The following is a 25,252-nucleotide window of genomic DNA, read 5'->3' as shown; positions in this document are numbered from 1 at the left end:
TCCAGTAAGGAGTCTCTATATATCTATCTATATATATATCTATAAATATATTTTTTATATTATATATCTATAATATATATATATATATATATATATATATATATATATATATATTATATATATATTACACACACGTATACAAATACATATACACACACACACACATATACACAAACATATATACATATATATATACACACACAGACACACACATACTGTATATATACACACAAATCTCATAATGTACTAAAATAAAATCTTAGCTTTGAAATTAACCATATCATTGGGATAAGACAAAAAAACTACTGTAAAATGCAGCGAAAATTCTTCTGTTATTATTATTATTATAAGCACTGAAAAAAAATCTCCACAGTGACTCTACTCTTTCAAAAAAAACCACAGAGATGCGATATCATTACTAAAGCCTTCAGCCACTATTTCTTCGTAATGATTTTAACAATCTTTATAAAAATAACAATTTTGCACCTTTTTTTTTTTTTTTTATATAAACAGAAGCACAAAGACAACTCGGGTATAGCAAAGAACTCTAAAATGCTCCACAAAAAACCTTTATTCAGAGTTGCTTGAAGCCACTTATATAAACAAGCGAGTAGTAGAAAGGTTGTCTGAATCTGTCTTCACCTTATTTTTAAGTATCAAGTCTAAAGCTTAAAGCCTCTTTGGCTTCATTAAAAAAATAAAATAAATACCCAAGCAAGCACGGTAGGGTACAAAGTACTAAGCTTTATAAACTGGAATATTTTTTTGTAATGTATTTAATACTTCAATTATTCTTTGATAGGTAAACATGGTAGTTTAAAAAGAAAAAGAAATAATTGATAGTTGAAACAATGAAGTGCGCACATGCATTCCATATTAAACCTTCTTAAACTGGTGCAGGAACAAAGGGTTATACCCTATACCAGCACCATAAGGTGCAAGGCAGGAACCAACCCTGGATGGTGGACATTTTGTACATAATAGGGCTCAATGTCACATACATTTACTATAGGGGAACATTAGTGATTGGGCTAGAAACTAAATCCAAATTTAAAAATGGGTAAACTTCATAATCATGTACAGCACCAGTTTCAACAAGTTGTTTCCCCTTAAAATCCACACAATAAAAGCACTTGTAACAAATATTTGTAACAAAATGTTTTAAATGATGAACAAACAGGAAGAAAGAGTTAATAAAAAGGATATTTTTTTTTTTTTAACAATAACCCAGCTTCCAGTTTGAACACTGTCCAAAAGGTGGGCCCTGCTATAACTGAAATATGCCCTACAGTTAGAGATTTTGACCATTCAAATCCATTAAACACTCAAAAAGACACACTCCTCTCACCATATAATTTTAAGTTCCTTCCACAAGCTAGGGTCAATACCTTACAGATGTCTCAGATTATGTTCAGTTCCCTTCAGCTGAAGACCCTACATAGCCAAATAGCTTTCATTCTGCAGAAATGCAATTTTCTATGAACGTAGGCAAAATCTTCACCACAAACTGGAATCCTGTGTGATTCATATTTTGTAAAAGACCACAAAGCAGTGAAGCTTGCGGTGGAAAGGGGGAAAAAAAAGCCAAACACACCAGAGGGCAGCAGCAACAGAAAAAGCAGCCATCCAATTAGTGTTTAGTCCTGACAAGCCAACAACATCTGAGTACAAATAACAGGTAGATGCAGATACAGGCAGATAAAGATCAGCTCTTACGGCAATTCTGGGACACGGCTTGAAGGGATCCTCATCCTTCTCAGTGCTTCCAGGACAGCAGGCCTGAAAAAGGGTGCGCTGTCTAACATATGGCACACATCCATGCAAGTCTGTGAGTGTAAACAGGATGGGGAAAAGAGGGAGGGGACTAGTTTTTTAGCACCCGAGTGAGCCAGCTACTCTGCATAAGCTCACAAAAACATGTGTCATAAAGTGAAAGAAGCCATCCTTTTCCCTTAACTCTGAAAAATATTTACCAAAAAAGTCTGTCCATGTCTAAAGATAAGTCAGAGTCAGATTTCCACATCCCCCAAAATACAGTTGCTCTTACCACTATGAAAAAGAGAAAGGTACTTGTTCTGTTATCAATGAGAAGCGTGTCAGACAAAAAACACGTAACATTAGAATACAGAGATTAGCAGATTAAAGTCACGTCATTCAAGTCACAAAAGCGGAGTGCAAAAATGTTCTTAAATGGTTTTAAGCTACACTTACTTTCTCTAGGCAACCACAGAGAAGACACACTTAGGCACAATACTGTGTAAAAGCTGATGACCCTCAATCATATTTTTTTGAAAAGGTTATTTTTTTTTTTTTACTTTAACTAAAGGCAATATGGCATGAATATCAAAGTATAATGGTAATCTGTTATAAAAAAGTAATGCTGACAACAGCTGTCAAAGCTGAGCTCCGTCAAGGCAGGAGATGGGACAGCAGGCTGCTTGCTGTTTGCACTGATCGATGCATTTACAAAACAAAAGACACTGACGGTAGAGGTGTGAAGGGATTTAAGGTGGGCCGGGATTACGAGTTTTTTTAGTAGGCTTCAGGAATTCTAGTGTTAAAGATGAATGAAAAAAAAATTGGGATATAGCTCAACGCAAACTGCCACAAGTTAAATACCTAACGTAACAAATTAAATTGTAAGAATAAAACATTCTGGGTGGAATTAGTAACAAAATCAACTTCTTAATAAACTGAGAAGTGTTCTCTGTTGACAGAATGTTTTGACAGAAACTATATACACTCACCAGCCACTTTATTAAGTACACCTTGCTAGTACCGGGTTGGACGCCTTTCTGCCTTCAGACCTGCCATAATTCCTCATGATATAGATTTAGCAATGTGCCACGAACATTCCTCAGGGATTCTGGTCTACACTGACATGATAGTTCCATGTAGTTGGAAAAGATTTGACGGTTGAATATCCAAGACACAAATCTTCCGTTCCACCACATCCCAAAGGTGTTCTATTGGATTGAGATCTGGTGACTGTGGAGGCTATTTGAATACTGTGAACCCACTGTCATGTTTAAGAAACCAGTTTTAAATGATTTGACTTTTGTGACACACCACTTTATCCTTCTGGAAGTAACCGTCAGAAGATGGGTACACAGTTGTCATAATGGATGGACATGGTCAGCAACAAAACTAGTAGGCTATTTAAGTGATGCTCAAGTGGTACTAAGAGGGCCAAAGTGTGCCAAGAAAATATCACCTATCACCAGCAGCGTGAACCTTTTAATACAAGGCAGAATGGATATCTGCTTTCATATTGTTGATGCCAAATTTAGAATTTACCATCCAAAGGTTGCAACAGAAATCAAGACTCATCAGACCAGGCAACATCTTCCCAATTTTCTATTGTCCAATTTTGGTGAGCCTGTATGAACTGTAGCCTCAATTGCCTTAGCTGACAGGAGTGGCGCTTGGTGTAGTCTCCTGTTGCTGTAGCCAATCTGCTTCAAGGTTCAACTTGTGCGTTCTGAGATGCTTTTCTGCATACCTCTGTTCTAACAGTCTGGCCATTCTCCTCTGACATCTGGGATCAACAAGGTATTTTCGCCCAGAGAACTGATGCTTACTGGATGCTTTCCTTTATTTTTGGAACATTCTCTATAAACCCTAGAGATGGCTGTACGTTAAAATCCCAGCAGATTAACAGTTTCCAAAATACTCAGATCAGACCATCTGGCACCAACAACCATGCCACATTCAAAGTCACATAAATCACCTTTCCTCCCCCATTCAGATGCTTGGTTTGAACGTCAGCAGGTCATGTTGACAATGTCTAGAGGCCTAAATGCACTGAATTGCTGTCATATGGTTGGCTTTTTATATATTTGTGTTAACTAGCAGTTGAACAAGTGTACCTAATAAAGCAGCCGGTGTATTTTGTAAAACAGCTTTGCAGCCTTTTTTTTTTTTTTATTTGCCACTGTTGCTTTTTGGAGAGGCACAGTTTGGAAGTGATTAGCTTGATCAAGTGTCTTTAGTTCAAATTTCATGTTTGGTACATTATTTTTCCCCAGGTATTCCAGTTTTGCTTCCACCTGCAATTGTTAAATTGACTGACTATTCTAAACTGTCTCAACATGCGTGCTGGTGTGTTCATGAGTGGGTCCTGTGATGGAATTGCACCCATTCAGAAATAATGCATGCCTACCACTTAAAACTGCTCGACCATATCCCATGTGCTTGTGACCCTGACCTGGATTACTCGGTTTGGTATTTTGTTTATTAGGTCATTATTAATTTAATATTAGACATGGACCCATCATTAGACATAAAATAGTAAGTCCCAATTACAAATGCAGTAACCAACAAATGCATTATCTTCCTAAAAAATGCAAAAAATTAAGCAATCCACTGGTCACTGTATTATCTCAGCCGAAAAATCTTTTAAAACATATCAAACAATTTGATTTTCATATTATTAACTTTGTCACTCTTTTCTAGTGCTTATTTCCAGAATTCCACAAGTTTTACATGTGTTGTGGTGTGAAATTTTGTATATAAGCTGATAAATATTTCGTATGTCTTTATTTGTATGGTTAAGTAACCCTACCCTTTTAAGGACTAAGTCTCTTTGTAATTTTATGACAGGGTTAGAGGAAGAGCCTCAAACAAGTTTGGAAAGTGATTCTTTGCAGGACTCTCTCAGTCAACCCCCGCATGGAGGCCAACTATCTAGCTGGCAAGCTTCACCTTAACAAATGGTTTTGGGGGCAGGTGTGAAGGAATACTGTTAATTGGCTAGTATCAGAAGCCTTTAAGTACCATGAAGCCCTATTTGTTGTAGGATGTGGACAGAAAATCTATAAATTTGCTTGCTTTACCCCTCCCTAGCTCTCTCTCTTACAAACATCGGATGAAATTGCATCTCACACATCTTGAACTGAAAAGGACAACACAATGAAGAGCACAGGTCAGCAGCCATATTGAGACAGGCATGCGGCCTGTTCTGAAGAAAGCTGACCAAAGGAGGACTTAACTAGAGACATTTTAAGTAACAAGTCTGTGTGCCGCCTGAAACTACACATCAGCATTTATCAGGTTGTTTTGTTGCCGATATTCAAATGTACTTTGCATATTGTTATTATTTATGAATATTATCAATAATACATTACTTAAAGTGTAACTTAACTCTTGCTTGTCTTTTACTATGCCTAAGAGGTTATAAATGTAGAAGGGAAGGTTGGGAGAAGTTATAAGGTACAATACTTTATAAACAGTGGTTAAGTCTGTGACATTTGAGGCATTCTGACAAAGGCTACATATTAATAATACAAAAGGGGAAAGCAGAGTAATATATTACTCTACCAAGTCAAAACAAAATGTCAGATACACACTGATATATTTATCAGGTATACAAATATAACTCAAGCAGATGCTTCTATAGCTGTTAACAATATTCAAAGCTTCCAGCTTATCAATTGTATTTTACTGACTTTTCATGTAACCTCACCTCCCTTGCTCTGCAAAGGATTTATTTATTTTTAACTATTTTACAATTTTTTAAATCAACAACGCAAAAGAGTATGGGGCATCTTACAACCCTAGTACTGTCAATTTATGCGCATTAAAGTTTGAAATGTCTTGATTTTTTTCACATCAGAACTGACTTCTAAAACAGCTGATTAAATAGTTTAAGGTTTACTGAGGCATTACCTGGGATGAAAATTCTAGATCTTTATTATAATTTTCTTGATAATTCAATGATTGTAACTCTAATATCAGCTTTACACTTAATTACAGCCTGTACTGTGGAAAGTATTTACCCCATTCTTACATATTTCACACGATGACGGTCTCATATCTTTAGACAAAATGCAATAATTGAGAAAGGGAACTGAGTTAACACCTAATACAGTTTTTAACACTAGAACAGTACTTTTCTTATTCCCTTGCCTTTTCTTGTAAGAAGCGACGATGAAGTTACTCTGCAAGGTGAGCCATGAACACTCTTTTTCTTTGCGAATTGAACTGCAGTGGTGGGCGGCACATTCACAACACAAAAGACGCCGACTGAGAAGTACGAAGCAATTTAAGGTGGGCCAGGATTAAGAGTTTTTTCGTAGGCTTTGGGAATTCTAGTGTTAAATCATTAAATTTCTTTATTCAAGGAATAAAGTTATCCAATATCCTCATCATCAAAATGAAAAAGTAATTGAGCCCATAATTTTAATACTTGGTTGCAGCACCTATAGTCACAATTAACACTAGAATTACCAGAGCCTACGAAAAAACTCGTAAATCCGTCCCACCTTAAATCGCGTCTTAAATCCGTTTGCACCTCTCCGCCAGAATCCTTTGTCATCTAAATGTGCTGATAAAGCTACTAGCAGCCAGCTATTCCATCCCCCCACCGACTTAGAATGAACTTCTCTCCTAGCTCAAGCCTTGCCTTGATTTGATTACCTGGGATTGAAGTGGAGTTTTACAGTGGAAATAATTCTAGCGTTATTTGGAATACACTCATTTCATGTGTGTTCCATTTCTATAGTTGGCTGTGCAAACACATTTTTAAAACAGAAACGTTTTTCATATTCTAATAGTAAATGACAAAATGTAGGCATAAACTATATAACGTATGAAGCCTGAAGTCCATATATCAAAGAAACACTTTCACAAAAGGTACAAATAAAAGAACACGTGCGCCTTCATGCAAAAAAAAAAAAAAAAAAAAAGCCGCGTTAGCATGCCACATTGACACTCTTACTACAACCGCCGTGGTGGCGTAATGGTATCAGCCCCTGACTGGGAATCAGAGGGTGGCGAGTTCGATTCCGCACGGCTCCACTTCGAAAAATTAACTGCTCTTATTCTTACAATTTTAGAATAACAATATAAATTTGATTTCAGTCTGTAACAGGCGGTGTAACTTATGATACTGGTAAAGGTTAGCTTTTTTTTTTTTTTTTTTTTTAATTCACTTTTCATTCTCGCAGTCACATTCAGAATCAATCCATACAACCCCATCTGACACAGCTGGTTTCACATAAATAAAGTGCACTTTTATTCAAGACTATAACCGAAGAATAAAGAAAGCAAGTTACAGTTGGTGGTTGATACAACAGCTTGCGTGGTGCAATGTTAAGAACTGCTGATTTCCGATCCGTGCTATATAAAATCATCACATTCAAATATTAACAGTTCCCACACACCCAAGGTCCGCCATTCCTACATTTACAACATGTGTACTTGTTGCAGTGTACACACCTCTCTGTGCTATGGTTCCTATTACAGTGAATGAGCACCTGACACTGTACTTTCTTCCCTGGGGGAAGCTGAGGTCTTAGAACGGAAGTTTGTTGACGCTGTATCATCTTTCCTTTTTCCATCGCCTTTTCCTGTAAGAAGCGACGACGAAGTTCCTCTGCAAGGTGAGCCATGAACACTCTTCTTTTCTCAGCGGACCCCGTGCATGCCTTATACAGTACGTGTGCGTTCATCGCTGCTAGGTCAAGGATGTTGTACAACACAGCAACCGTCCACCTGCGTGTTCCTGTGCGCACTGAACAAGCACGCGCCGTCTGGTCCATGATGTCAACGCCACGCTGGGGAAAAAAGAAAGACAAATATATGTGACATTTTGAAGAAATCATTTTATCACCAGAAGAGCACCAGAATACTTCGTCACACTAATATTTTTTTCATTAGCATACCTTCATGTGGTTGTAGTCTGTGACCGTGTTTGTTTTTTTTTTTTTTTATCTTGCCCAATCTCCACATCATGGTGCATTGTGCTGAGAATGCAGACAGACTTCATCTTTTTGGGCACATACACTGTCAGCATGGCACTGGGAGATCTAAACACCAGCGTGGAGAATTGTTCGTGTACTGAACTGACTTTAGCTGCAGGTGGAAGTTCCCGTCGCACTTTATTCATGGTGCCAAGCAGAGCTGTATTGCGGTGCAGCAGTCTATTAGCCAGCGAAAGTGACGTGAAGAAGTTGTCTGTTGTTACGGTTCTGCCTTTGTCCAGAAATGGCTCCATAAGCTTTATGACCACAGACTCGGAAAGTCTTTCTCCCGTGGGACGACTGGGATCTTTTCCTAAATAAGGAGTGGCATTGCACATGTACTTTGTCTCCAAATCTGCCGCAATCCAAAAAGGCAGAACCGTAACAACAGACAACTTCTTCACGTCACTTTCGCTGGCTAATAGACTGCTGCACCGCAATACAGCTCTGCTTGGCACCATGAATAAAGTGCGACGGGAACTTCCACCTGCAGCTAAAGTCAGTTCAGTACACGAACAATTCTCCACGCTGGTGTTTAGATCTCCCAGTGCCATGCTGACAGTGTATGTGCCCAAAAAGATGAAGTCTGTCTGCATTCTCAGCACAATGCACCATGATGTGGAGATTGGGCAAGATAAAAAAAAAAAAAAACAAACACGGTCACAGACTACAACCACATGAAGGTATGCTAATGAAAAAAATATTAGTGTGACGAAGTATTCTGGTGCTCTTCTGGTGATAAAATGATTCTTCAAAATGTCACATATATTTGTCTTTCTTTTTTCCCCAGCGTGGCGTTGACATCATGGACCAGACGGCGCGTGCTTGTTCAGTGCGCACAGGAACACGCAGGTGGCCGGTTGCTGTGTTGTACAACATCCTTGACCTAGCAGCGATGAACGCACACGTACTGTATAAGGCATGCACGGGGTCCGCTGAGAAAAGAAGAGTGTTCATGGCTCACCTTGCAGAGGAACTTCGTCGTCGCTTCTTACAGGAAAAGGCGATGGAAAAAGAAAAGTTGATACAGCGTCAACAAACTTCCGTTCTAAGACCTCAGCTTCCCCCAGGGAAGAAAGTACAGTGTCAGGTGCTCATTCACTGTAATAGGAACCATAGCACAGAGAGGTGTGTACACTGCAACAAGTACACATGTTGTAAATGTAGGAATGGCGGACCTTGGGTGTGTGGGAACTGTTAATATTTGAATGTGATGATTTTATATAGCACGGATCGGAAATCAGCAGTTCTTAACATTGCACCACGCAAGCTGTTGTATCAACCACCAACTGTAACTTGCTTTCTTTATTCTTCGGTTATAGTCTTGAATAAAAGTGCACTTTTATTTATGTGAAACCAGCTGTGTCAGATGGGGTTGTATGGATTGATTCTGAATGTGACTGCGAGAATGAAAAGTGAATTAAAAAAAAAAAAAAAAAAAACTAACCTTTACCAGTATCATAAGTTACACCGCCTGTTACAGACTGAAATCAAATTTATATTGTTATTCTAAAATTGTAAGAATAAGAGCAGTTAATTTTTCGAAGTGGAGCCGTGCGGAATCGAACTCGCCACCCTCTGATTCCCAGTCAGGGGCTGATACCATTACGCCACCACGGCGGTTGTAGTAAGAAAGTCAATGTGGCATGCTAACGTGGCTTTTTTTTTTTTTTTTTTTTTTTTGCATTAAGGCGCACGTGTTCTTTTATTTGTACCTTTTGTGAAAGTGTTTCTTTGATATATGGACTTCAGGCTTCATACGGTATATAGTTTATGCCTACATTTTGTCATTTACTATTAGAATATGAAAAACGTTTCTGTTTTAAAAATGTGTTTGCACAGCCAACTATAGAAATGGAACACACATGAAATGCGTGTATTCCAAATAACGCTAGAATTATTTCCACTGTAAAACTCCACTTCAATCCCAGGTAATCAAATCAAGGCAAGGCTTGAGCTAGGAGAGAAGTTCATTCTAAGTCGGTGGGGGGATGGAATAGCTGGCTGCTAGTAGCTTTATCAGCACATTTAGATGACAAAGGATTCTGGCGGAGAGGTGCAAACGGATTTAAGACGCGATTTAAGGTGGGACGGATTTACGAGTTTTTTCGTAGGCTCTGGTAATTCTAGTGTTAAATGCTTCCTATAATTTGACAACAGTCTTTCCCATCACTGTTGAAGAATGTTATTCTCACTTATCTTTGTAGAACTGCTTTTGTTCGGAAACACTGGTAGATTTGCAAGTGTGAATTGCTCATTTCAGATTCTGCCAAGATCAAGACTTGGACTCAGCCATTCCAAAACTTTATTTTCCTTGGAGCCATTCAATTGTAGACTTGCTTAGTGTTTTGGGTCACTGTCCTGTTGCATGAGCTTGGAGCCATTCAATTGTAGACTTGCTTAGTGTTTTGGGTCACTGTCCTGTTGCATAACCCAATTACTCTTCTGGTCATGCACAGAAGATTAGACATTCCAAGCTATGAGGCAGCAAAACATTCTCATACCACAAACATTCCCATCCCAGTGCTTTATTATAGAGATGATGTTTTTACTGTTGTTTGCTGCATTAGTTTTACACCAGACATTATGGGACCTGCATCATAAAAAAAGTTCTACTTCTTGCTCTTCTGTACATAGAACATTATTCCAAAGGGCATGGGGTTCACCATGGTGTCTCTTTACAAATGTGAGATGAACACTTACTCTAGAAGAGCAGAGATTTTCACCTTGCAGCTCTCCCATGAATCCCATTTTTACTTTTTATCATGGAGTCATGAACACTTACCTTAGCCAAAGCTATAAAGGCATGCAGTTCACCACTGTGCCTTTGGGGTAATTTTGCGTGGATGGCTGTCATGCCTAGAATGCTTTCCATTTGAAGGCAATGCCTCTCACTGTGGTGTGGCAGAGTCCCAGATCGTTAGAAATGGCTTTGTAACCCTTCATTAAATTTTAAGCTTCAATAACTTTTTCCTCAGTTCTTCTGGAATTTGCTTTGATCGAGGCATAGTGTCATTCAATAAATTTTGTAGAGACCACTACGCTTTCATGGTAAGGGCCAATATATGGCGAGATTTAGATTCAAAAGGGCTTGCTACAATCAGGTCTGGCAATGTTCAATCGGACAAGTCAGACTATCAATTACCTTTGGTCGCCTAATGGGGCAATTATTTTTCATATGTGGAACACAGGTATTAGGTATATTCAACAGCTGAATACACTAATGATCAAAAAGTTTGCAATCAGCCACAAATTTTCAGGCTTTTTATAGAAAAGGATACTTTGTCAAATTACCATTAAATTTATTTAGTAATGTCTTGACAATATTTTCAATGTTGTAAAAAGCTACTACAGCTTGATATAGTAGATATAAAATGTATTATTCATGTACGACTACAAAGCCCTGTTTTCAGTAGCCACTACTCTAGTGTCCTAATGGCAATCTCTGTTTGCTCATTCTTAATCATGTTTAAATGCTAATTGGTTATTACAGAAATACAACTGGCCTATGTTAGACAATAGCTACTACGCAGTCTGGCATATCTTGAAAAAAAGAAAAAAGGGATCTGGACAGAGAACACAGAGAACTCAAACTTGTAGAACATATTTTATTAAACTTTTGGGTTATGTGTTGCTACATTTTTGGTTGTGACTCACCGTTGTGTTTAACGGGAAAGGGTCACAGTTTGCTGCATACAGTTTAAGTAATCTACGTTGCTCCCCTGTGACTGTCTGCAGCAGTTCTCCAAGGGGGATACGTTTCCGTTGGTGGCGAATTTCCCCTTATCTTATGGGCTAAGCCTCAAAGACATTAAAGAGGAGTAGACTGGGTCACGAGAAAGAAAAAAAAAAATCAAGAACCACTGTTCTAGAATACCAGTAGCACCCAGTATATGTGGTAAAACAGAGATCAACAGAACTCTCATGATTATGAGAGTTCAGGAGAACCTGAGGGCCACTACACATATGTTTCTAAAAAAAATTCAATCAGTTTGAAAAATTTCAATCTGGTTTCCAAACTTCTCACAGTACAGAGACAGCCCTGGTCAGAGTCACCAATGACCTCCTGATGGCTGCTGACCAGGGCTCTCCATCACTCCTTATCCTCCTGCACCTCACAGCTGCATTTGAAATGGTAGATTATAATACAATGGTACCTTGAGATACAAGTTTAATTCGTTCTGTGACCGAGCTCGTAAGTCAAAATGCTTGTATCTCAAATCAATTTTCCCCATTGAAATTAATTGAAATGAAATTAATTCGAGCCAGCCCCCAAAAAACCACCCCAATCTTTTGTTAAATGTTTTCAACATAAGAAAAATGAATTTATAATGAACAAATATTGTATACAAACAAAATAAAACCTAATACATAAAAGAGAATCTCAAGAAATAAACAGATATTGGCGAAGCCGATTAGCGTATTGTAATGTTTTTTTCTTTCACTTTTGCTTAACTTAAGTTTCTTCTTCACTAGTTTTTTTCACTAGGCAGGTGTCATTAAATAGTTCCGCTGCACGATAAGTTGTCATTTTTTCAGGGTTTCTTTTCAATAAAGTCAAGTGTTAGGCAAGTGTCATTAAATAGCGCCGCTGTACGATCAGTTGCAGCTTTTTCAGGGTTCCTTTTCAATAAAGCCAAGTGTTAGGCAAGTGTCATTAAACAGCACCGCTGCACGATCAGTTGCAACTTTTTCGGGGTGTTTCTTTTCTTTAAAGTTTGAAACTTTTTCCCACATTGCAAACACTTCCTCCTCCGCGATACCGATCTGTAGAACCTCCGTATGTTGCCACGTCTGTAGTTCCGTCAACTCCTCCATTGTCAGTTCCTCGGAATGTGCGGCGACAAGCTCTTTGATGGCTCATATTTCGAATTTTGGCTCGTAACTCAAGGCAAAAAATCGACCTAGTGACGGCTCATATCTCAAAAAACTCGTATGTTGGGGCACTCGTATCTCAAGGTACCACTGTATTCTCCTTCATCATCTTCACTATATAATTGGACTTTTTGGCATTGCTTTGGAGTGATTTGAGTCCCATCTTACAGATAGGGCTGAGTATGTGGCCTTGGGGGATGCTAAATCTCATACCCACACTGTCACCAGTGGGGTTCCACAAGGATCAGTCCTTGGGCCGACCCTCTTTAATATCTTATGCTACCCCTGGGTCACATCATCCGCAAGTTTGGAGTTTCATTCCATTGCTATGCCGATGATACGCAGCTCTATGTGAGACTGGATTTGACTTCTCTTACACCTCTATCAACTCTTTCCTGTTGCTTGGATGAGACTGAGGCCTGGATGTCCAAGAACGTCCTCAAACTGAACAGCACCAAAACTGAAGCTCTTTTAATTGGCACCCCCCATCAACTTCGTTCCTCTGTAAATTGTATTTCCTTTTCTGACCGTGCCATTACCCTCTCCCCTTCTGTTACAAATCTGGGTGTCAAGTTAGACTCCCATCTGTTATTTGATACACATGTACATCACCTTTGTAAAATTGCATTCCTTCATCTCCGAAACATAGCCAAACTCCGTCCTTACCTCTCCTTCTGTGATGCTGAAAAGCTGGTTCATGCCTTTGTCTCATCCAGACTGAACTATCGTAATGCACTCCTCATCGGGATACCCAACAAGAGCCTTCAAAAGCTACAACAAATTCTAAATAGTGCTGCAAGGATCCTGATGAGGGTGCAGAAATATGAACACATTTCACCAATCCTTCGGTCACTTCATTGGCTCCCTATCCATCTCAGCGACACTAAACTATGTACATGTAATAAGTACTGTACGTAAATAATTAATTATGGTTAATCACCAACAATGACACAACGACTTGTCCGATAACGATGAGTTTAATTTTACTGCACAACAAAGGATAGCGTTACAGCTCTTCTAAAGGAGCTTCTTCAGGCGACTGTTTAGCACCGCCATTGTTCTTCTTCCATCACTCTTCAATCCAAATCCCTAAAGCAGATTCCATCCAGACTACTGCCTTATCACGTCCACTTGCAACTCATTTTGCGCCCTGATTAAAGGACACTGCGGCCGTAGATCTTATATGCTTTTCCTCCTTTTTAAATAAAAAGAATCGCGGACTCATTGATGCTGTAATTGTGTCCTGCAGCGGTGTAGCTGTTTCCTTCCTTCAACATATCCAAAACTTTTACCTTTTCTGCAATCCTGAAGCAGTGCAGTAACATGCGTTAATGCTGAATGAGTGAGATTAAACTTCCTGGTTAATACAGCACTCCGTTGCTGAGCCAATCAGCAGCACACAGGAACTTAACTGCGTGCTCTGATTGGGTAGCTTCTCAGCCATCCGCCAATAGCGTCCCTTGTTTGAATTCAAATGGGCAAATCAACTGAGGAAGCACACGTACTGTAGACCGCAGACATCCGCGAAGCAGTGAAAAATCCGCGATATATATTCACATATGCTTACATTTAAAATCCACGATGGAGTGAAGCCGCGAAAGACGAAGCGCGATATAGCGAGGGATCACTGTACTACAATCCACTGCAAGAAACCTCCATTTTGCAAATACCTACCGCCTTCGCCCCCCTGTGACCAAACTTCATAAAATGGGTGACCGAGCATTTTCAGCCGCTGCTCCGTGGCTCTGGTATGCCCTACCACAGAGCCTAAGAACACAGCAGATTGTGGACTGTTTTAAAAAACAGCTAAAGACTTTACTATTTAGGAAAGCTTATTAACAATTATTGTTGTTTTATCTCTGCTTTTTATCTTGCTTTGCCTTTGTTTAAACTTCATATGTAGCACTTTGAGATTTACTGCTAATGTAAAGTGCCCGATAAATAAAATTATTATTATTATTATTATTCTACAGACAGGAAGGTTAGGGAGTGGCTACCGCATGGAAGAATGTTGATATGATGAAATCCATCAAGAGTGCACAATTCTTCCTCACATCTGAAAACCCTTTAAAGACAAATGTTTCAGCTCCCTGTATCACTACCACCTTCCCTCCTGAATGCACAGACGGTATAAGTGAATAGTAACATGGTCTCCACCTCTTAGAACAGTATGAGACGTTCAATATACTTCAAACTAGCTAGAAAAAAGCACCAGAGAAACTGTTTCTTACCAGAAATATAAATTTAAAAAGTGACTGATGTATTTTGCTTTTTGCATCCATAAAGTTTAATCTGTATCATGGCTTATTTTTTTTAATCCTAAACTATTTGTACATTTAACAAAAAATATAAACATTACTTTAAAATTTGATTATCTGAAAAGTACTGGCAGATAATTTGTGATAACAGTTTTTAAATTGCAAAATCTTTAAAAAAAATCTCTAAATTTAACAGAATCATTTGAGGTACAGTATTTTATTAAAATTAATTATTATCTTCCAGCTGTAATTGAAATACATGTGGAAGATTTAAAATTAATGATAAAACAAATCTTTATAACTGTCAACAAGTGTGTCAAGAACAACCCTAATCAATTCAGTCAACCTGGCAACCATAATGTTCTGCCTGCAGTATAAGTTTTGTCATCACTCTACTCACAAAGTCAGTTTACATATACTGTATTAGCAGGGTCAATAACAATTATTAAAAAAATAACTACAGATATTATAAATAGACAACAAGAATCAGTCTTCTAGAATCTGAAACCTTAATTCCCTTTGGGAACCATATACGAAGAGTAGCCCTCTGTTAAAACACTTAGGAGTTTCTCTATTAATCCCTTTAAACTTTAAAATGTTCTACTGTTAAATACATCCCTTCTAAATCAAGGGGAATGTTTTGCTTTTAAGTGATTCTTTCATATAGAGCAATTCTCCTCCCTGATGTCAATGCCAAAAAAATCAAGTACTTCTTATGTATCAAGAAACCCAAGAGTACTTCTCAAAATCCACTAATTTGTAGATAATGAATCAACATAGGGCCTCACAGTAAGGAGACCTGGGTTCGCTTCCCGGGTCCTCCCTGCGTGGAGTTTGCATGTTCTCCCTGTGCCTGAGTGGATTTCCTCCAGGTGCTCCGGTTTCCTCCCATAGTCCAAAGACATGCAGGTTAGGTGCATTGGTGATCCTAAATTGTCCCTAGAGTGTGCTTGGTGGGTGGTTGAGTGTGTGCCCTGCGGTGGGCTGGCACCCTGCCCGGGGATTTGTTCCTGCCTTGTACCCTGTGTTGGCTGGGATTGGCTCCAGCAGTCCCCTGTGACCCTGTGTTTGGATATAGCGGGTTGGAGAATGACTGACTGACCGACTGACTGACTGAATCAACACACAGTGCCACAAATACAAACTGTCTAATTTATCTCAAATATTGTCTTTTTTTATTTTATGAACATAAGGCAATTCAATGTAATTAAACATAGGATCATATAATTTGGAAGAGTCTGCATAAGTAAAAAAAATTTGAAGGTTTATACTGTATAAGTACACTGACAATACGGCTTGCCCAATTTTCACCACTTATCCTTCAGATCTGTTTCTCTGACAGTAAAACTTTCATTTGAACACAGTACCCTGGTGATATACACTTTCAAAATAAGGCAAAGGGTCTAGTCGGTTAAACTTTCATAATGGATAGGAGTACTGCACTTGTATGATACAGTGAAGGAGTTTGAATTGTCTATATAATTAACAGGCATTATTTCTAAAGCTATTTACTATGCATGGTCATATCAGCTTGTTTGAATTTTACAGTCTAACAAAGCATATTAATATCATGGCAAAAAAGTAACTGCCTTTAGCATAGAGAAAAGGTAAAACACTAAGAAGTGGACAAGCCTGTCTTCTTTAGTACTACAGATTTTATATGAAAATCGAAATGGCTCTGCATTTCAAATATTAGTGGTAAAATATCAGGATTCTCTCAAAATTTGCTAGTTATGAATTAAAAGCATTTGCAGCAGAAAAAGCAGATACAGAACAGGTTGATAAAAATGCAGGCAAACAAATTGTACTTTAGACCTAAGAACTCACTTGTTTCAATCACACCATTCCAGTAGTGTGAAATGTAGGTATTTGTTGCACATTTGCACTATGTCTTTCAAAACATCTAACATGACCAACAATGACATCTTTTCAGAATTAAAATAAAATCAAATGAATGTACTCACTTGTATCTTAATGGGCCAGGTGAAGTTGCTGACATACACATAGAATGTAATGTTAGGACTGTTTCGGAAATCAAACTTTTCATTAGAAAAGCTGTCCTTATATTCTTTGATGTTATTCTTTGATACAATAGGAACCTCCTCTCCAGCCTGTGTGCCAGCTGTAACAAGAGAGAGGAAAAAACGTGACTTTAAATAAGAAATAAAAACAGTACATAAAGTGTACAAACATACTGTTAGGGAAGAAGAACAAAATTGCATGTGATCAATAACTAAATTGAGATACTGTTTAAATACAGACCATGTAATTCCCAAGTCCCACATTAGAGAGAAGAACTTAATTTACAGAATATATTTAAACTTACAGTGCATGGATGCTAAGATAGCAGCTCACTATTTATCATAAGAATAAATTCTGTGTATGTATGTATGTATGTATGTATGTATACGTATGTGTGTATATATATAAAAATGCGTGCTATGAATATCTTTTATTTATTTCATTCATGCAATTATTGATTTAATTTAGGGCTGCCACAGTTAAAGTGTTAACGCATGCAATTAACTTCAAATGTACAAAGCATTACTTTTCCTTAGTTGCATTTACCACATGCATTGTTTAACACTACTTGCTATCTAAGTCAATGGTTTTCAAACTGAGGTCCATGGCCCTGATGAGGGTGACGTTACTAAAGAAAAAGTTTTTTAAATTCCAACTTTAAAAACTCTCTTCAAATTGTGTACTTTTTCATAAAAACTGAAAATGTGCTTAAACTGTAACATAAAAACAGTTGTATATCAATGCAGTAATACACAACATCAGTGGTCCTCAACCTGTGTAGTACACAAACATCTGTCATGCCAGGTGGTACACAAGAAAATAAAAAGAAATCAAAAAAGCATAACAAGTGAGTCTTTAAGAGGCCACAGCAGCCAAAACCCTATTTTCACGATCAGCTACACTTCAAATCCAGTGCTCTGTCTCATGGTGCTCCTGTTATGAGACTCCAACCCATTTTCTTCAACCTCCATTTTCTCCTACTTAAGAACCTAATTCAGGTCTTCAAATTTCTCAAATGCATCAATAAACTTGATCTAGCAGGAATGTTTCAATTAAATATTATTTTAGGGCCGAAGTCAGGAAGACGACTTTACACAAGGTTGTTAAGAGAACCTTAAAAAAAAAAAAAAAAAAACGTAGTTAAAGATGAAATTCTAGCAACATTTAAAATGTGCCTCAAAAGAGATATTGGGAGAAACTTGACTACTAGATAACCACACAAGCTTGAAGGACTGAATGGTATCCTCTTGTTTGCTAAATTTGGTTTTTTTTTCCCCACTGTTGATGAAAACATTTAGCTGTTCATAAGAAACATTTCCTCTGCTCTGACAGGTCAATGCTGCATGCAGTACATTTTCCATGAATCGCCCCAGGAGAAGAAGATCCCCCTACTTTAGTTTCCCTACATTTTGCAGCCTTCTCGGATGTATTTTTTTTTAATCCTCATAAAACTTGCTAGCATTTGCACAGGCAGATAGCTTGTAGATTATGAAAAGAAGTAGAAAAATCTTTAGCTCAGCAAAGGAACTAGGCCAACATATGCATCAATCCTACCAGACCTTTTGAAAGCTGCCTGTTTTTTGGACTTCTTATATCTCTGATAAACTGAACTTTTAACTGTTACAAATGAGCAAAAGTTCTACTCTCCACCATTACCTGAAAATAATTATTACTGAAGGACTGTTGAAGATTTTACTTATTACTGTAACCCATCATTAATGTGAAACATGTCTTTATTGATTACAAGTTGAGTAAGAATTAAATTTTAAATGTGACATACAGAAAAAAAAACTAAATTCAGACACAACTCACAGAATGGAAAAGTTAACTAATTTCTCACAGTGTTTCATTTTAAATCAAGGCCACATGCCCAGTGTGTTGACCTTAAAATAATTACAAAGATTTTTTTATTTCAGTCTTAGTGCTATCAGATGTTTAATGATTACCATAATTCTTTAAATGGTGGGTAATTTCAGTCACACATTTTTCTGTTAACTAATTTGGTTCTACAATCTGAAAATTTGCTTTTGCTTCTTAATGCTGGTGTCCAGTGAGTGAATGAGCATATGTGTGTGTATACTGGAGTGCCTGACTGTTAAAAACATAATATAAAATATTTATATGTTATTATTAAATATTTATAAAATGCCATTTTGTTTTCAGGAATGACACAGTAAATAGCAGTTCAACATTTCTTCTCTATATTACTTGCATGTTGATAGGTACATATAAACCTGTACTAGAAAAAAGAATGTTAGGAACCATATCTAAATCAGACTGAAAAAGAACTGAGAACTAAAGCAAGGTGAATTTATTCTATGTGGTGCTACAAGTGCACAAAATTATCCATCTGGTTTGACCCAAAATCCTTTAAGATTAAACATTGTTATGAAACTGTGAAACAAAAACATTCAAAACAAGAAATTTCAAAAACACAGTTAAAAACAATTTTCAGACAATGACGAAAGCGAATTAGACTAGGACTAAGGGTTATTATTGAAAATTATCAAAACCGTTCAAGAAGCACTAAAGTTGACAAAGGGAGCAGGTATCTCAGCAAACAGAAAGACCTTTTGGCCCCAATTTAGACAAACAGATTATTTTTAAATGAGTGATCAATGGCTGAAGAAATCCAAGGACTCATAAAAGTTCTTCCTGAACAAAAGCTCCAAGTATTTTAACAAAAGATTTACATAAATGGTTATAGTTTTTATTTCTGTATCCTAGAGTTATCTAGATATGCCATGAAAAGCAAAATGTACTACTTTTGAAGGTAGACTCTACAAATCACCAATGAAACTGGGACAAATTACAAGGCTCTTCTATCAGACCCTTTGAAAACTGGTCAAACCTCCTCCTAGTTCTTGTGCAGTAAAGTAACATGAAATCTTTAGTAAAGAAGGAAACTGAGAAGGCTCTTTTGTAGAAATATGCTTACGATGATAATGTCAAACTCCCAAGGCACAGAAACCTAGTTAAGATTTGTGACGCTTCCAGTCCAGCTCTACACTCCCTCTTCCATATCTGGGAGCTTCTTGAACCCAATACCATCGATAATGTAACCGGATGAGCGTGGCAGATGGGGACAAGAACACTCCAGGCATGGGGACAGTGCAAAGTGTCCAAATGCTTTTATTAAACAAAAAAACAAAACAAAAAAAAAATCAAAACTGTTTGTGTCAATTATAGGGCAGTGCTTCCAATATATAATTCCAATTAAGAGGTTAAAAATTCAAATGATTAAAAAAAAAAAAAAGGCTAAAACGAGAATATAAACAAACAACAGTAATTAGGTCAAATAAGCTGAGCACAATTCCTTCCCTTTCTCCCCACCTAACACATTGCCCACTCAGCTGACTGAGACTTCAACAGACGCAGTCCTCTCTATCCCGACTCTCATCTTGGCTGCCACAGTCAGCGTCTACAAGACCGCTTGGGGTCAGTTGTCCTCTCATCATCCTTCTCACTCATGCAGTCGCCCCTCAGATCCCTGAAGAGGTTGCCACCTTGAACAATTCCCACTCCACTGCACAATCAGTAGGGAGTGCCAATCCTTCGCTCTATTGCGGGACATCTGACCGCACTGCCATATACCACATTAGCAGTTGGCTTGTTCTCTCCACCCAATGCTGCACTCTTGCTCTGCCTCCATCTCTCTCTCACTTTATTTCTGTGCCGACCTGTACTTACACAACTCTGTGAGTGCAGCGTCTCAATCACGCAACCCAGGAAGCCAATGAAGCAATTGAGAAAGACCGCATCCTCACACACAGGTGCATCTCACCTCAATTATTTCACCAAGTCCCTCCTGCGCGAGTGTGCCTATGAAGACTGACACAGCCAACTGTCATTCATTCAGAGCTGCGGATGTGCTACACCTCAAAATTATAGTGAATAAGCGGTAGCACAGAGGAGTAGCGAGCAGAATAACAGAGTGGCATCGTCTTACACACGCACGCAGCCTTTTACAAACACCGGGAGGAAAAAAACGAAAACTACTCAAATCCTCAGGTAAGTGCAAATGGAGTAAAGTCGACATCCAACGAGGAAAAGTAACCAACAGTGACAAGTCATCAACAGATCAATCACCGAGCAGTTGGTGAAAGCTTAAAGCCAAGGTCTCCTAGTCATTCAACTGAACGTGGAAAGCACTGAACTGCAGAAAGGGTAAAAAGATGAACTCAATGCTACACTTAAGTTCCATCTGTTCTCTGCCCATTGAGGGCACCTTTATATGTTGTATATCCTGTAGCATGTACAGTTCAGGTTTTCCAGCCGACAATACAGACAAGCTTCACCTGCCAAAAATGCTTAGTTAATTTAGGGTAAATCCTTACACTGGCTCCAAGTAAAGTTTAGGGCAGATTTCAAAATCCTACATTAACGTATAAAGCCTTAAATGGCCAAGGTCCGGCTTACTTATGTGACTTACCATTACTCACAAACCAGAGCACACGTTAAGATCTCAAGATGCCGGTCTGCTTATGATTCCAAGGATTAATAAAATAAGTCGAGCTTTTACTAAACGGTGGAATGGTCTGCCCGCTACTGTAAGAGATGCCCCTTCAGTCTCAGCTTTTAAATCCTGGCTGAAGACTCAATACTTCAATTTAGCATACCCAGACTAGAGCCGCTGATTAACTGTGCACAATACATCTCTGCTGTTAATCATTAGCACTAAAACATAAGTAATAATGATAGTTCTAATTTGTTACTAACCCTCACCTATTCTGTTTCTCTTCTCGGTACTCAAATGTGGCACTTGGTGTCACTGCCCTATTGCCAAGTTGTCTGCCTGCCTAAGGAAAAGTCATGTCTGATGGAGGAGCACTGGAATCATTGGGAAGAAGGGTCCTTACATTATATTGGCTGGCCCACCACTGACTCAGCTATGAAATGGCCAGTAGAGGGGAGGCAGCATGATGGCCGAGGTCTCCAGGACTCTGAACAAATCAGCATTGTATTATGTGATATCATCTACTCTTGCAATATTACTATTGTACTATCATATTGTATTGAGGATCACTTGTGTTCTGTGTAGTGCATTGTATTTACCCCCCCCCCCCCCCTTTTTTTTTTTTTTTTTTTTTTTGACACCCACTGCATGTCCAGCCTACCTGGAAAAGGGTCTCTCTTCGAATTGCTTTTCCTGAGATTTCTTCTTTTTTTTCCCCACCTACAAAGGTTTTTTTGGGAGTTTTTTTTCTTGTCTTCTTTGACAGTCAATGCTAGGGGGCGGTCAAAAGACAGGGCCTGTATAAGCCCATCACAGCACTCCTTGCGTAATTTTAGGCAATACAAAAATAAATTGTATTGTATTGTATACTATAGTAGCAGACACAAACTCTACTCTACTTTAACAAATGTGGAAAAGCAAAGAACATTAAAAAAAACTGCTAAAACCAGGGTAACGGATGCCTTCTGCAATTGTCTGCCAGTTCAATACATTTTCATTGAGGGAGAGTGTAGTATAGCTCCTTACTCTAGCTGTTCCCAATTCCCAGCCTTCTAACTCGCGTATCCTTTCGATTTATCAGGATTATGTGACTACAAATGACAGCCTTCATACGCATGGATAAATCTACCTTACTTGGCAATTGCCCAGTGGCAGTTTGCACATGCTTGTAGAGCTATGGCTTATAATATGTTAGGATATGCCAAATGAGAACTCACAGAAATTTCTGCTATCAAACACATCATAAGAGGTGCTATTACCAGGATAGACTTGTTGGAGTAATTTTACCCTGACTTAAGAACAATCAAAATTACTATTACAAGGGGCACAATAATTTGGAGGAATACTTCTAATTATATGGTGATGGCAGCTTCTATCACCTTCCTTCCATTTCTGACTATTTCTTTACATTTCCAGCACAGCAGAGGACACGCCTAATCTCTTACTCTCATTCTTCAATCCTCTACTAATATTTTTTACAAAATCTCTTATTATTCTCTATCATTGTTCTTTCTCTTTCTCTCTTCTATTTTAAATGAATTCTGGAAGCTTTACTCCTTGGGTTCCACTACTGCCATGCTGGCACTGGTCTGATTCTATGTCTCTTCTAACTTCAGCAAGATCTCTTTCACTAATCTGGCAGTTCCTGAACTTTGTGCAATGTATTAAAGATAAACTGATCATCCAGTCACATCATCAGGAAGTAGTTGGCTATATGGCTGGTGTACACCTGGACTGCTGATATTCACAAATATCGGGCTCTCCTAACCCGATCCTCTGATCTTGTTCCTAGGTTTTGTTTATAGCCTGGCAGTTGGGCTGCTGCCTTTTCTCTCTGCTGTTCTGAAACATTTTTTCCCTTTCTTGTTTTCCTCTCATGGCGGAGTTGGGGATTTCCTCTCATCTTTTTGGTTCAGAATTATTTGTTATTGTTCATTTCCTGAATTTGTTTTCAATAAAAATAGCAACAAAAATATTACAAAAATTACTGTAACAGCAGAATAACCTCTGTGCTGAAAAGCAAAAGACACAACGACTTCTTGATAAAAGTGCTTAAAATGTGTTCCATGTATTTTTTAAATAAATATTTAATTTAAAATATTTTATTTCTACAGGAGTCCTTAGGCTGGCTATTTTCTACATTTGTTGAGTATATTTTCATACTTTAAATTTCTGTAAAAGGCACTGCATGTATAAATACAGAAATAACATCTCTAGTATTGTACAGCAACACTTTTTCACCTATATTATTTATGATATTTATAATAAAGAAAATGCTTGAAGTGTTTTTCACTGCCATCAAGTAAAACCAACTATAGTCTCACACTTGTGCCTTAATTAGTTATTAAGGGATACAACCTGAAAGACTAAAGCTTTCTATTAAAACAGTTCAAGTTCTTTTAAGAACATTATCGGAAAGTGTTAATTAAATATTATTGATTGAAATCCCTTGCTGATGAAACAGCCGGATACAACTAATGAGAACCAGAATTAAACTGTATTAATTCATAATTACACTTGTGGGAACTTTGGCCAAAAATTGGCAAGAATTAAATTATCTATGTCTTAGCAATTTATTTTAAAACTTTAACTTGGTTTTAATAAGTAATGGGTAGAGAAACAAACAAGGCAATAAACTATAAATATTTAATGAGATTAAACTCTATTTTTGTCTACTTTTACAAATATGTAAGGCTTGAGACTAAAAGGTCACAGTTATTTTAAACATGAAGTCTTTTTGCTTCCTGAAATCAATGTCAAAAATATTGCATTTTCACAGATAACTTATGTGATGAACAGAATCATGAGAGAGAGAGACTCAAATGCCCATGAATGATACAAAAACTGACCTCCAAGAATTACATAAAAAAATGAGTCAGCACATTACAACTAAAAACTTTTCTGCACCCTGAAACATTACATCAGAAAATAACAGAGGCAATTTAAGAGTGTACTCATTTTGAAAATAAATGATATGGAGACCCAATATTATTTGGCCTACAATCTACAAATAATATTTTATAAATTAACATCCTGTTATGAGCATTTTCAACCATATTTATCAGAAAAAAGTGTTCAGCATTGTTGATAGCACTGTTGCTTCATAGATCCAGCATCCTGGGCTTGAATTCAACAGATACCTGCTATCTCTGCAGAATTTGAAGTTTCTCTTGGATTTATTCTGTGTACTCTGGTTTTCCTCCAACAGTCCAAAGACATGCATCTATACTAATAAAAGGCAAAGCCCTCACTGACTGACTGACTCACTGACTGACTCATCACTAATTCTCCAACTTCCCGTGTAGGTAGAAGGCTGAAATTTGGCAGGCTCATTCCTTACAGCTTACTTACAAAAGTTAGGCAGGTTTCATTTCGAAATTCTACACGTAATGGTCATAACTGGAACCTGTTTTTTGTCCATATACTCTAATGGAGTAGGCGGAGTCACGCCTCCTACGTAATCACGTGAACTGAAAACAAGGAAGAGATTTACAGCACGAGTCAAACGCGGGAACGAAGGTAAATGACGTTAATTGTTGAGTGTCTTTTAATACTGTGTAAGCATACATATTAACACATGTGCAATTAAACGTGTGCATTTACGGGGTGATTTCTCAGGCTTAAAAGCTCGCCTTTTATTAAAAAGGTAAATGCAAACTGTTTCCATGCTGAAGGGCACAAACCATGTTAGATTTCAGCCGTTAAACGCGCAAAAATGTCGGTACACCAGATAAATAAGTGCAACATATTATCAGTTGTATTGTATGCTTACAATACATATAGAAATGTGTTAATCATTAACTAATATTACGGGATGGTGTTTTTCGACTTGCGCCTTGATTTAAACGATTGCATATCTTGGTGGGTTTGCGTAGCTTATTGTCAATATCTTTACACCT

At 37.8% G+C, this 25,252-nt stretch overlaps 1 protein-coding gene across 2 annotated transcripts in view; it reads right to left on the bottom strand.

Annotated features, from left to right (window-relative positions):
• Positions 1 to 25,252, bottom strand: part of atrn (attractin) — a 300,415-nt gene that overhangs the window by 101,069 nt on the left and 174,094 nt on the right. For both annotated transcript variants that reach the window (XM_028801455.2, XM_028801456.2), the window contains exon 24: positions 16,840 to 16,997. In XM_028801455.2, coding sequence (XP_028657288.2) covers positions 16,840 to 16,997 — 158 coding nt within the window. The remainder of the gene's footprint in view (positions 1 to 16,839; positions 16,998 to 25,252) is intronic.

Source organism: Erpetoichthys calabaricus, chromosome 5 (genome assembly GCF_900747795.2).
Source record: "Erpetoichthys calabaricus chromosome 5, fErpCal1.3, whole genome shotgun sequence".
NCBI lineage: Eukaryota > Metazoa > Chordata > Cladistia > Polypteriformes > Polypteridae > Erpetoichthys > Erpetoichthys calabaricus.
The sequence above is the reverse complement of the archived record's forward strand: the minus strand, read 5'-3'. Positions and strand labels throughout refer to the sequence as shown.